This window comes from Hoplias malabaricus, chromosome X1 (assembly GCF_029633855.1).
Source record: "Hoplias malabaricus isolate fHopMal1 chromosome X1, fHopMal1.hap1, whole genome shotgun sequence".
Taxonomy (NCBI): Eukaryota; Metazoa; Chordata; class Actinopteri; order Characiformes; family Erythrinidae; genus Hoplias; species Hoplias malabaricus.
Genome location: NC_089818.1, coordinates 5,834,126 through 5,845,740, shown reverse-complemented (window position 1 = coordinate 5,845,740; position 11,615 = coordinate 5,834,126). Strand labels below are relative to the sequence as shown.

The following is an 11,615-nucleotide window of genomic DNA, read 5'->3' as shown; positions in this document are numbered from 1 at the left end:
GACTGTCATATAGAATGTAGCAGGATGCATACTAATTTAATATACACCGAATGTAACAGCAAGGCCAGAATAATCTAATGTACAGGTCTTTGGGATTCCATGCCTTGTACCAACAGGATAGATATCTATTAATGTACAACTCTACTCCTAATGTTATTTTGTGTATCTTAAATGTTTGCACTTTATTTACCTTCCCTGGAACAATGATGTCACACAGTCTAGCATTTAACTATTTTCTCATTTATCTTATGGTTAGCTTTGTTGGTTTGTTGCTATTAATTAACATAAGTGCAAGTTGTGCACACCATATATACACACAAGCTTTTAGTTGTGTGTGTGTGTGTGTGTGTGGATGTGTGAAAAGTTGTGTGCAGATACTTCAGTTTTTCACTACATGAAGCACGTACGACATCGATTAGCATCATGCTAACTTAATCTGTATGAAATCTGCAAGTAGAAAGTTGCTTATGTTTATACTGTCATATATAACCCAGCTAGCAAAATTGTATCGGCCCACACTCGGGCCGAATCACACACCCCGGAACAAAACCACTCGGCACGTGGAGTTGGCATTGTCTCGGCCGATAGTTTTGGCCCGAGTCTGGGAAACTCTCGGCACAGACTCGGCCGAGTGTTGTGGCTGAGGCACGGCTCAAATGACTCGGCCCTAGTCCGGCAAGCCATAACTAACTCGCGCTAACCGGACCACGGCCGAGTTTAAGCCAGAAACACGCCATTAGTGACAGACTCGGCCCAGATCTGGCTCATTATCGGTTGTAATAGTTTATTTCTATACACCGCCCCCCGCCAGAATCGGCCCAGATCTACCTTGCTAGCTGGGAAATGGACAAATGTGTGAGCAAATATCAGTCCTTAAGATGGCTGACGCTAATGTTTTTAATTGTGCTGTTTACACTTGTCATATCTAAGCAGACAAACTTCCAAACAAAATACACTGCTGTAAAACTGCGTTGACATGTGGTTTACAGCAACGTTCTTGTATTTTCCTAAAGGAAACAAATGGCTTTAGTGGGATGTAGCCTGAGAATATATGTGGTTTTGTGATTCTTTACATGGCACGAATGACAACGAACAACCAAATGTAAACTTGTGGACGAGGCTCGGTAACAGCCCGTAGGAAAGATGTCCGAACGAAACTCGATTCTGCTGCTCAGAGCTGCTGTCAGACTGAGTGGAATATTGTGTTGGAGAAGCTGTTTGCAGCCAGCTCTCGCTGAATTATTGACGACGTGTGTCTTTCTGGAGGCACTCTGTCTCCACTGTGATGCTCTGCCACTTTTGCACACACTGAGACGTCCTCTGCTTTCAGAAGGTGTACAGTTATATTGATTGGAGGATGACTGTAAATAACCTTCAGCACAAAAAAGATCTGTCAAGCTCCACTAGATGTCCACAATATTGTTGACATCACCTTCTCAAGAGTGAATTCAGCAAATTTAGGGTGCGTGATATGAAATGGACTAGAGCTTAAGATCACCATGCGCAATGCTAAGTGTTGGTCAGTGGGGTCTAAAGCCCCCCAGCACTGAGCCGAGTCTCTGGAACATCCTTTAACACATTAGGCTTCTGTTGGAGTGTTTTTGTGATCTACAGCTAATTCATCACCAATATGGCCACATCCCAGAACGGGACCCACTGTATGTAGCTGAAAATGAATTACTCAGAGAGCAGCACCACAGTAAATATAACCAATAATCACTTTCATAAATATTCCTATTATTCCTGTTAAAATGACTTGCTACTTCAGTTTACAAAAATGAAGTTTTTGAAGATACAAAAATGTCTCAGTACCCTCATCACCGTAATGAGGCACAAGAGAGAAGCAGATGTGTTCCCGTCGCTCAGAGCATCTTGTTTAGGGACCATTTTGGATCCTCAGTGCAGCACGTGTTAATAACCCTGTTAATAACCCAGCTATGAGCCCAGTCTGGGGGCAGTTGGCTACAGGACACGAAACATCTGTGAACCTCTGTACCGCTAACACAGAGTTTAAAGTGTCAGCCTCTAATTAGGTGAGTGATTGTGATAGGTGTTAACCAGCTTCACAGTGAGGAACATGATTGGGACAGATGCACTAAGTCTTGGCACTCTCCAGGAGTTGTAGAAGCTGCAGGCTTTGTTACTGCGTGTGGGTAAATTCCATCTTAAAAATAGACACAGGGATGTAGCGCATCTGGAGTAGGGTTTGTGAAAGGTGAAACTTGTTTATAAGCTGAAAATGTATGATTCCAGAAGTTCACCACACAGCCATGAGATGGAGCGTATCTTCGTACATTAGTTAGCTAAATGCTAGCTCATAGCTCCAGTGAAAAATGGAAGGCAAAATCTGAGGACGATCCATTTCTATAAAAACTGTAAGAATCGAGTCATCCATTTGTTCTCAAACAGAATGTGGTTTATTAGTAGCTTCCCCTGTTTAAATACAGCTGATAATCATTTTAGCATTTTTTTGATGATGAAAAACCTTGTATCTCCAAAGTAGTAACTTGGCAGGTGGTGTTAAAATATGGATTTAACTTTTAATAGAACTTAAAGGACCATACAATTTTGCAGCATAAAAGTAGCTCATTTTTATTTTAATGTTAAAGCAGTTTTAAGCCTGGCATTTACTAATTAGGATAAATGGAGATGCAAGGCTTTGTCCCAAGGCAAAAATATACTGAACTACTGTTTTCTTTCAAATGTTGCACCATTATCATCATGATATAAGACTATTTACACAAGTGAAGAGTCTGGATCTGGGCTGGAATGGTTTGAAAAAGTATGAAAAGGGCACAAGTTAGCACAGGTTAGCACAGGTTAGCATGAGGTAAGAGGTTCTGTATTTTGGCACCTGGGAGATGGCCAGCGAGTACAGCTTAGGAGTCTACACACCTCCTGAATTGTTGGCACAGGTTATGCTTAAATAGGAATCCTTCCTGAGAATTTGGGGGGGTCTAGGAATGTTTTCATGAAATCAAACTGATGCTAATAAGACTTCATATCATTCCGTAGATAGATATTCTGTTGGGCTGCAATCCTCCAAATGTGTTGTAAATGTGTTGTTTCGATTCTAACTTTGTAAGTTTGAAATGCACAGTGAAGATAAAATCTGCAGACATCACTTTGTAGACCCAGGTGTTTAATTTTACGCACATAACTTGAATACTCTCCAGAGAAAGCATGAAATAATAGGACTCCAGAGCAGCGGCACATTAGCTTATGGCCAGTTTATGCTTCTGGGACAAACCTATGCGGTAAGCAATGCGTATGTCCCGCCTGGACGCAAATCATACACCATACCATACGTCGTAGCCTGATGCACCCCTCCCTGGAAATCTAACTATGCGTTGAATCAATCAGTTGGACGAACACGGATGAGATATTGGTTAAGACGTCCCAGAACTAATAAAAAGTTGGGACAAGGGAAAAATACAAATGAGGAGAGAGAAACAGGCCTGAAAAAAGTGCAGGTTTTGTATTTGAGTCTTTCCTGGAACTGCATACAAACTACTCTCAGTTCCAGTTATATAGTGTAGTGCACTTCACAGATTATAAAACTAATACTACTACACAACTACATTGTGTTCCTCAGAGAGTGGAGGAAGATATTTGAGATTCAGCCCTAGTGGTTTGCACTTGCGCAGAAAATGGTGTAGGCTCTGCGTTAAGTCAAACAGCAAACATCTTACAATTTCTCACTTAGACCTACTTTAAAAACACGTAAATATTTTTCATAATAATGCTTATAATAGTGTCCGAAATTACGTTTGCTCAAAAGGGAACACCTCAATACTTCTAACCATAGATTTATGGCAATTACTTACGAGTCTAGATGACCAATCATACATACTGTAATTGTTACATTAAAAAAGGTTTCCGTATTAAGTGCCATATCACGGGTCCAATGGCATGGCTCATGGGTTTTTCCTCAAAGCCCGCATCTTTTGATTCAGAACCTCCATCATGCACCTAAAAAGCAAATAATGTGATGTCCGTTTGATCCAATTGGTCGTGTGACTGATGCTATAATCACTCAGAATACAAGCCATGCCACCAGCTTGGAGACAGCTATGGACAAAACTGTCAGTTCCAGGCTCCAGGTCCAAGTTAAACCGAGTTTGGATGATCCGTTATCTCCTGAGCACAGTTCAAACAGGCTGCCTTTGTAGTTTAAACTCCTGGACTGGACTTTAAGTTTCTCCCAAAGGTCTACAGCACCTTCGTGGCAGTCAGCAATCGCGGTGGAGGCGCAGGAATGGAAGTCGTCCCAATATCTGTGAGCAAGAGCAAGTTGGTAGATTATGGTAATTGGCATGTTTAAAATCAAAGTGCTTCATAATTAATGAACAATTATTTTCCTTTAATAATATTTCAGTTATTGAAGTTGAGGGGACAATGTCAGCCATTAATCAAGCAAGTGCCAAATATTATAATGTTTTAAAAACAAACAAAGCCACCTCACACAGGATTCTGAACTGTACTGGACACCAACAGAGTGATGATATGACAGAAGTAATGATGTCACTTTTGACCTCAGATGTAACTGGTGGCAATGAACATGCATTAACGGTGCCAGCGGGGCTAGTAGAGACTTAGTGACCAGGGAGGCCAGTGTGGATCTACATATGAGAGTATGATAGGTCTGTAAATCGAGCTGTAAATCGTGTCGTTGGCTTAATTCAGCAGAACCCAGATAAAGAGTGGAGCCAACCCAATAACCCCTGAAAATAGCTGTCGATGTTTTGGCATTTATGGTATAACATACCTAAATATCTCGATATCAGGAGGAAGGAGAAATCCTTTCAATCAGGAGATTGATCTTAACTGTAAATAAAAGTGCTCCTAACTACTGCACATTCAGAGGGAGTCTGTATGGAAACGTAAATGCATGTCAGTTTGGTAAGGAGACACAGACTATGTCAATAAACACCCCCCGGGACACTGCTGCTGTTTCATAATTAAGGCGGACAGGGACAGAGGCGATATGAGTTCATCCTCCATGCTCTGAATGACTGGGAGTGCACATATTAAACATTCATATTAGATCCTTTGCAACTACTTCAGGCTATAAATGTTCTTCTACCATTTTGCAGGATATTATTTCACCCACTTGCCAACCACAACTTTGCTTTTCTTTAAATGTAGGACTGTGGGAAATTATACTTGGCCTGGTGGGAACCCACCTCTATTTACTGAATTCACCCCCTATATGGTGCACCCATTAGCTTCTATTACTCCATAGTAAAGTATTGAGCAGTTGGTACGGGGTGCTCTGAAGCAGCCACATGCATTGGCTAGAGGTGTATGAAGCCCTTCAAAACTGGATTGGGGAGCATTGGAGGCACTCCAACTCATCCTAATATACAGTAAGGAGCTCCATCAGTTTAAAGAATGTGGGTCCATTACTCCTCAGCAATGTTCTGGAGCTTTATAAACCTCTATCCCATGCTTAGCATAGGGCATGGTGAATTTAGTCTCATGTAGAGCTGTACTTGGTTATCCCAACCTAATTCTTTTCTATGGAATTTAAACAAACTGTGTTTGCAATTGAAATTAATTTACTAACTATAAGGGCTGTCCATGGGTGATTGGACCTACAGTGTGCTACTGTTTGCATGTTTGAATACATCATGGAGCATATGTGAAAGACATTGCTGCTTCTCAAAGCAAGACTAAAAAATATATTTGGGGCAAAGCAATTAATAGCACCCCCTAGTGGAGCAGTTCCCAGATGAGAGTGAGTGGCTCCACCTTGTGGAAGATTATAAACTAACCTTGAATGTGTATGCAAATACGTACAGTATGTGAGTGAAGCCACCTTAATCATACACAACATTGTTCATGTTCGTTACGGTCATACTTACGAGCAGATGGTCTGCAGGTTCTCCCTGTCGTCCAGCTCCTGCGGATAGTTGACCATGTTCTCTCCGAGGTTCAGCAAACAGTCTGAAAAGCCTTTGAACACGCCTTCACATGTCCCCGAGCTCGTCACCTGGAGTAAAGACACTGAAAAGAGGAAGGAATTTCAGCCATTAGGAAATAAATAGCGATGGCAGATTGAAAAGCATTATACATAAAAAAATGTGATTTTACAGACCATTGTTCAATAAGGTTGGTATGCTTTTCATTTCTCCCAGAACTGTGACTCATCCTTTGCATGCTCTACTTGATTTCAAGGACATGTGGTTGTCCACTGTGCTAGTACTTTGTCAATTTTAAAAGTAAGAAAAGGAAAAAAAAAACTTGCCAGTTATACATCCGTCATTTTTGCAGAAATTAAGTGCATTAATGTGTTATTTGTGTTCCCTTTGCTGCATTAACAGCTTCTATGTTCTAGTAAAGCTTTACACTAGATGCTGGAACATTTCTGTGAGGCTTTGATGGTATTCAGAACATCATGAGCGCATCTATGAACCCTATATGGAGGTCTTCAGTATGTTTTCTATCTGATTGTTGTATTAGTTCTGTGTAAAAGTCATTGTTAGTTAATATAATCCAGAATAAAAATAATATTTAAAATAACATTAATGAAATTAGATGCTTTATATAAATAAGGGAAGGAAAGTCAATGATTCAAATGAAAATCATCAAAATTAAATGATCAAAATTAAATGGATGTGGAAAATAAATGCATGAATAAATGAATACAATTAATTAATTATTTATTTAAGTAATTAATTAAGTTATAAATTCAGTAAAACAAATCATTAATATGAATCCCTCTCAGTTAAGAGTTTTAGTTACATAACAAAAGAAGCAGATTGATTTTTTTCAGCTAATTCAAATATTTAGCATTGAGAGGCAAATAAAAAGTGCATTGTTCTGATTGGTCTAAACTGCTGACATTTGGTGGGGTTACACTCCAGATGGATTTCTAAATGTTGTACAGAAGGAATGTTCATTTGCAAATACGTGAACACATCTACAGATTCTTTGTGCCTTCCTTCACTTCACATCATTAAACAGGGATGTCTTTTTCTCAGGACTATGTTGATTACATTTCAAAAATCTAATATGGATATTAATAGTAAAAAATGGAAGCTGGTGCTTACCTAACTCCAACAGAAAGAAAAGTGAGGTGTATCTATCTGTTAAAGTAAATCCCATCCTATGGTTCATGAAACCATCAGAATGTAGAGTTTAATCCGGTTTCATCCACGCTGTGTGAAGTCTGTGATGAGAATCCGTCTCTTACCCAACCTCTCGCTCTGACTGGGGCTTATGGGGAGCTGGAGAGGGGCGGAGTCATATGGTGGTCACGCCCACCGCTTGGATTCACAAAAGGAAGGCATAGGAATCCAGTTTATAAATGTATTTATTTATGTATTTCATAAAATAAATACATAAACATATACAGTTTAGTTCAAAGATGGCGTGAGTAAACAGATATCATAATTTAAAAAGTGATACTAGTTGCTGTTATTGACTGTGGACCAATAAGAAAGCTAATGACCAATAGCAGTCATTTTTTATAGATATTTAACATAAAATAATTTCAGTTAATATGTGTATATAAAAGACGAGTGTGAGGGAAACAAAAGGAGTGAACTACTAACATCCCGCATAAGCTGGCAGTACACCACCGCTAATTTCTGTTAGCCAGATTAGCTTAAGCCTAAAGTCAAGCCTATCGTATAGAAACAGAGGAATTTCTAAATGAACAGTCCTCAAAACTGAGCTTAAACTACCTGGCTAACAGAAATCCTGCTTTTTGATATAGTGAGGTAGAGATTTGAATGAAAATGGTGGAGCTATTTTTACAGAACGAAAAAGGCTCTGGGAGCCAGGTCCAACACTCTTGATGATTTCTAATACTGCCCCCTACTGGACGGGCGCCAAACATCTCACAAAACAACCCACTGCTTTTGTAAAACTACGATCATAAGTGTTTAATGTCATGACTTCAAACAATGCAAGGGATAAAAGAAATAATGGTAAATGCATTATAGTTGCCAACAGATGGAGCTATTTCACCATCAACTGCTTTGGTGGTGTTCCTGATTACTTTCCTGATCCCACCCCGAGTAACTTCAGTGGGCCGCATGGATTGAACATGGACTATGCGAACTCAAGGTGGACATGGGCTATGAGTGGCTTAATACATGGGCTGTTAGTAAGACCTAGGTGGGCTTCTTCTGTCAGATACATGTGGGCAGCCCAGTAACAGTCTATGTAGCATGCAAAGAAGGACATATTCATTACCATTACCATAATTACCATTCTGGTCCCATCACTGGCTGAGACTTTTAAAAGTTGGCTTAATGATGACAAAATAATATGTTTTTTAAAAACATGGCAATATTGTATATAATGTGTAGTACAAATACTGACAAGTAAAAAGTTACTGAGAAATTTTCTTTGTTCTTCCACCAAAATATATTAGCATTAGCAATATTTAGGAAGAGTTTATGACATTAATTATTTCCACTCAGATTCATTTTACGCACAAAGAGGACAGAAGAGGATATTCAAGGTGTGCATGGAATTAGAACAAAAAAAAAAAGATGTGCCCCACATCCTGTGGTACCATGCATTACCCACAGCGTACTGTGGCTAACAGGAGCTTATCACAGCTGAAACACAGTGTGAGAAACATGAGAAACACCAGATACGTCACACTTCTGCATGAGAACCAAAGCTGTGAAAGGATGTTAGATCATGGGCATGTCTCAGACTTCTCAAATTACACTTGTGAATCTTTCATTTGCTGAGGAACTGCAAGGCAATGCACTTACATACGGATGGCGGAAGACCAAGGACAGAAAACTGAAAAGCGAGAGTATCCAACATTGGCAAGAATAGGAGGGCCCCCCAAGGCAACGTTGACATTTGAAAGAGAGAATGGTGACAGTAAGCTCAAGTGCAGCTGCTCCACATGACTATATATGGACACTGCACGAGCAGCATGTTCAGTTTGTTGTCTGTGTGTGCAATGGGTGCTCCTTAAAGTATAGTTCACTCATTTTAGGAGCTCAGCTTTACGTCTCAGTAAAGCACTGTACAGTGTCCCTGTCACTGCACACAGTCACTGGGACCCACGAAGACCACAGGAACAGCTGCTGGAAATAAATGAGGAAGCAAGTTAGGTTGTGTTTGGAGTCATGAGAGATAACGGCATCATTTAGGCCTCCAGGTGGCAGCATTGTCAAAACAATTCAGCCTGTACACTTTGCTGACTCATTATTTCAATGCAAAGCTCTTTAATAAGCACTGCACTTGAGCTATAATCTTTTTTTTTTCAGTGCATTGGCTTGCATTTGTAAACCTGAATACACACATAACCTGCAACTTGATTCTATTGGAAAATATTATGGAGTGGTATCTATATGTGGTCTCTGGTAGAAGTGAGTGAAAAGCCTCATAAAGAATCGTTTATTGATTCTATTCATGTCTATATTCATATTAAATATTACATAAGGGTCTTTCTCAGCTTCCTCTGGTGTGGCGTCCAAATCCGTGTGTAACGAGCCAATCTGAGAGCAGCTGACGACTTGGACATTTTCTCAGGATGAAAAACATTATGTAGGCCAGAGGCAATTATTCAGGTCATTGTAGGTCGGAGACATTACTTAGTGTACAAATACAAGGTCGTGTTTGTATGGTTATGTAAGGAAGCCTCCTAGTGGAGAGACTGCACTCTAGTGGCAATTTATACTCTTAGTCACTCTCTCACCCTCTCTCTCTCACTCACACACACACACACACACACACACACACACACACACACACATGCTGAGGCCTGCTGCCACCACATTGTTTCCATTGTCCACTATGCATCCTCCAACCGTACCTTAAAAGTAAATTATCACCCTATGCACTGTGCACATTCAGATGGTCAACCACCACAGACGACAAACAGTGTTTATGAGAGTAAGTTTGTTTGGTTTTTACTTTTTTCCATACGTTGCAACTGACAGATCTGCTTAGCTTTGGAGGCCCAGAATGAGCCAGCGCAGTCTCCGTGGAGCGGGTCCCCCATACGATGCTGATCATGTTTATAATAGGTTTAGTACAGTGTCTTTTTTTAGGTCATTGTCTTGTTCCGTCTTCCCCTGAGATTTAGTTTCTTGTAAATGTCTTGGTGCTGTTTACAGAGAAGAGGCTCCGTATCAACTATATCATGAAGCTTATATGTATATGTTGTTCTTGGGATCATACGTGCAACATTCATTCATTCATCCATTATCTGTAAGCGCTTATCCAATTCAGGGTCGCTATGGGTCCAGAGCCTACCTGGAATCATTGGGCGCAAGGCGGGAATACACCCTGGAGGGGGCGCCAGTCCTTCACAGGGCAACACAGACACACACACACATTCACACCTACAGTCACTTGTGAGTCGCCAATCCAACTGCAATGTGTGTTTTTGGACTGTGGGAGGAAACCGGAACACCCGGTCACCCGGAAGAAACCCACGCAGACACAGGGAGAACACACCACACTCCTCACAGACAGTCACCCGGAGGAAACCCACGCAGACACAGGGAGAACACACCACACTCCTCACAGACAGTCACCCGGAGGAAACCCACGCAGACACAGGGAGAACACACCACACTCCTCACAGACAGTCACCTGGAGGAAACCCACGCAGACACAGGGAGAACACACCACACTCCTCACAGACAGTCACCCGGAGTGGTAATCGAACCCACAACCTCCAGGTCCCTGGAGCTGTGTGACTGCAACACTACATGCTGCGCCACCGTGCCGCCCATACGTGCCGCCAGCACTCAAAAAAGCGCTTGTCTAAAATGCTCATTTGTTATTTTTTGTTTTTTTTTTCTGTGCTGAAAGAAGATGCAGCAAGAGAAGATTATAGAAAATAGCCTTATGTATTTAAATCTTCCTATTACTAGATTACTACTGATCTTATCACACCAGTGGAACGTGATAAAAACTTGTTCTTGTTGCAAATAAAGCTACAGTGCCACAGGGAGTTCACTATTCCATTATTAAGTAGTTGGATATTCTTCTGTTGTATTTGCCCCATACGCCAAGCTAGTCGTCTATGAACATATTCAGATCTGTTTGGCGATTTCTAAATAAGTCTGTTCTATATTAGAGTTATTTATTTACCTTTATTTATCAGGCCTGCCTATCTAAATTACAGCCTGAATAGAAGTGCTTGTAGGTCAGCGTCCGCATAAAGGGCAACTTACACAACTGAGCAGGCTTTGCCACAGCTATAACATCTAATACTAATAGTGCATAACTTTGTGAAGCAGCCTTAAATGGCCAGTTGTTAACAGTACAGTCATGATTCATTTCTATCTGAATTTCTTTTAGTCCCTTATATAAAGTTGCAATTTTTTTTGTTCACTTACCTTATGTTAATATGTAGTCTGAGATACTGTAAATGCAGCTCCAAACTGTTTCAGGCTGTAGCCCAAAAGTGAATATAGATGTAAGTGTGCTCTTTTTGTGGTAAACCAGAACAACAGATTCAAGCTTAGCAACTCGGCCAAGCGTGTTTGACTGTTCACACATTGATCTATAATGTGTTTTATTAATGCAAGATTTGTGTTACTGTATGGTAAATGCCTACTGCTACAGGAGCTTTATCATTGGCTAAACTCTGAGAGAAATAAAAGAATAAAAAAAACTATTTA

The 11,615-nt window shown here is 40.5% G+C and overlaps 1 protein-coding gene across 2 annotated transcripts; it reads right to left on the bottom strand.

Moving 5' to 3' along the window:
- Positions 1 to 2,418: 2,418 nt before the first annotated feature.
- LOC136675890 (neuritin-like) lies at positions 2,419 to 7,688 on the bottom strand. 2 transcript variants are annotated; one of them, XM_066652689.1, is made up of 5 exons: positions 7,560 to 7,688; positions 7,056 to 7,271; positions 6,101 to 6,207; positions 5,868 to 6,009; positions 2,419 to 4,277 (listed from the first exon to the last, which is right to left on the bottom strand). In XM_066652689.1, exons 3-5 carry the CDS (start codon positions 6,129 to 6,131, stop codon positions 4,037 to 4,039), a joined length of 414 nt encoding a protein of 137 aa, XP_066508786.1. In that variant the 5' UTR covers positions 6,132 to 6,207; positions 7,056 to 7,271; positions 7,560 to 7,688; the 3' UTR covers positions 2,419 to 4,036. The 2 variants fall into 2 exon arrangements, with proteins under 2 accessions (XP_066508786.1, XP_066508784.1); XM_066652687.1 differs by lacking the exon at positions 6,101 to 6,207.
- Between the last annotated feature and the right edge of the window lie 3,927 nt (positions 7,689 to 11,615).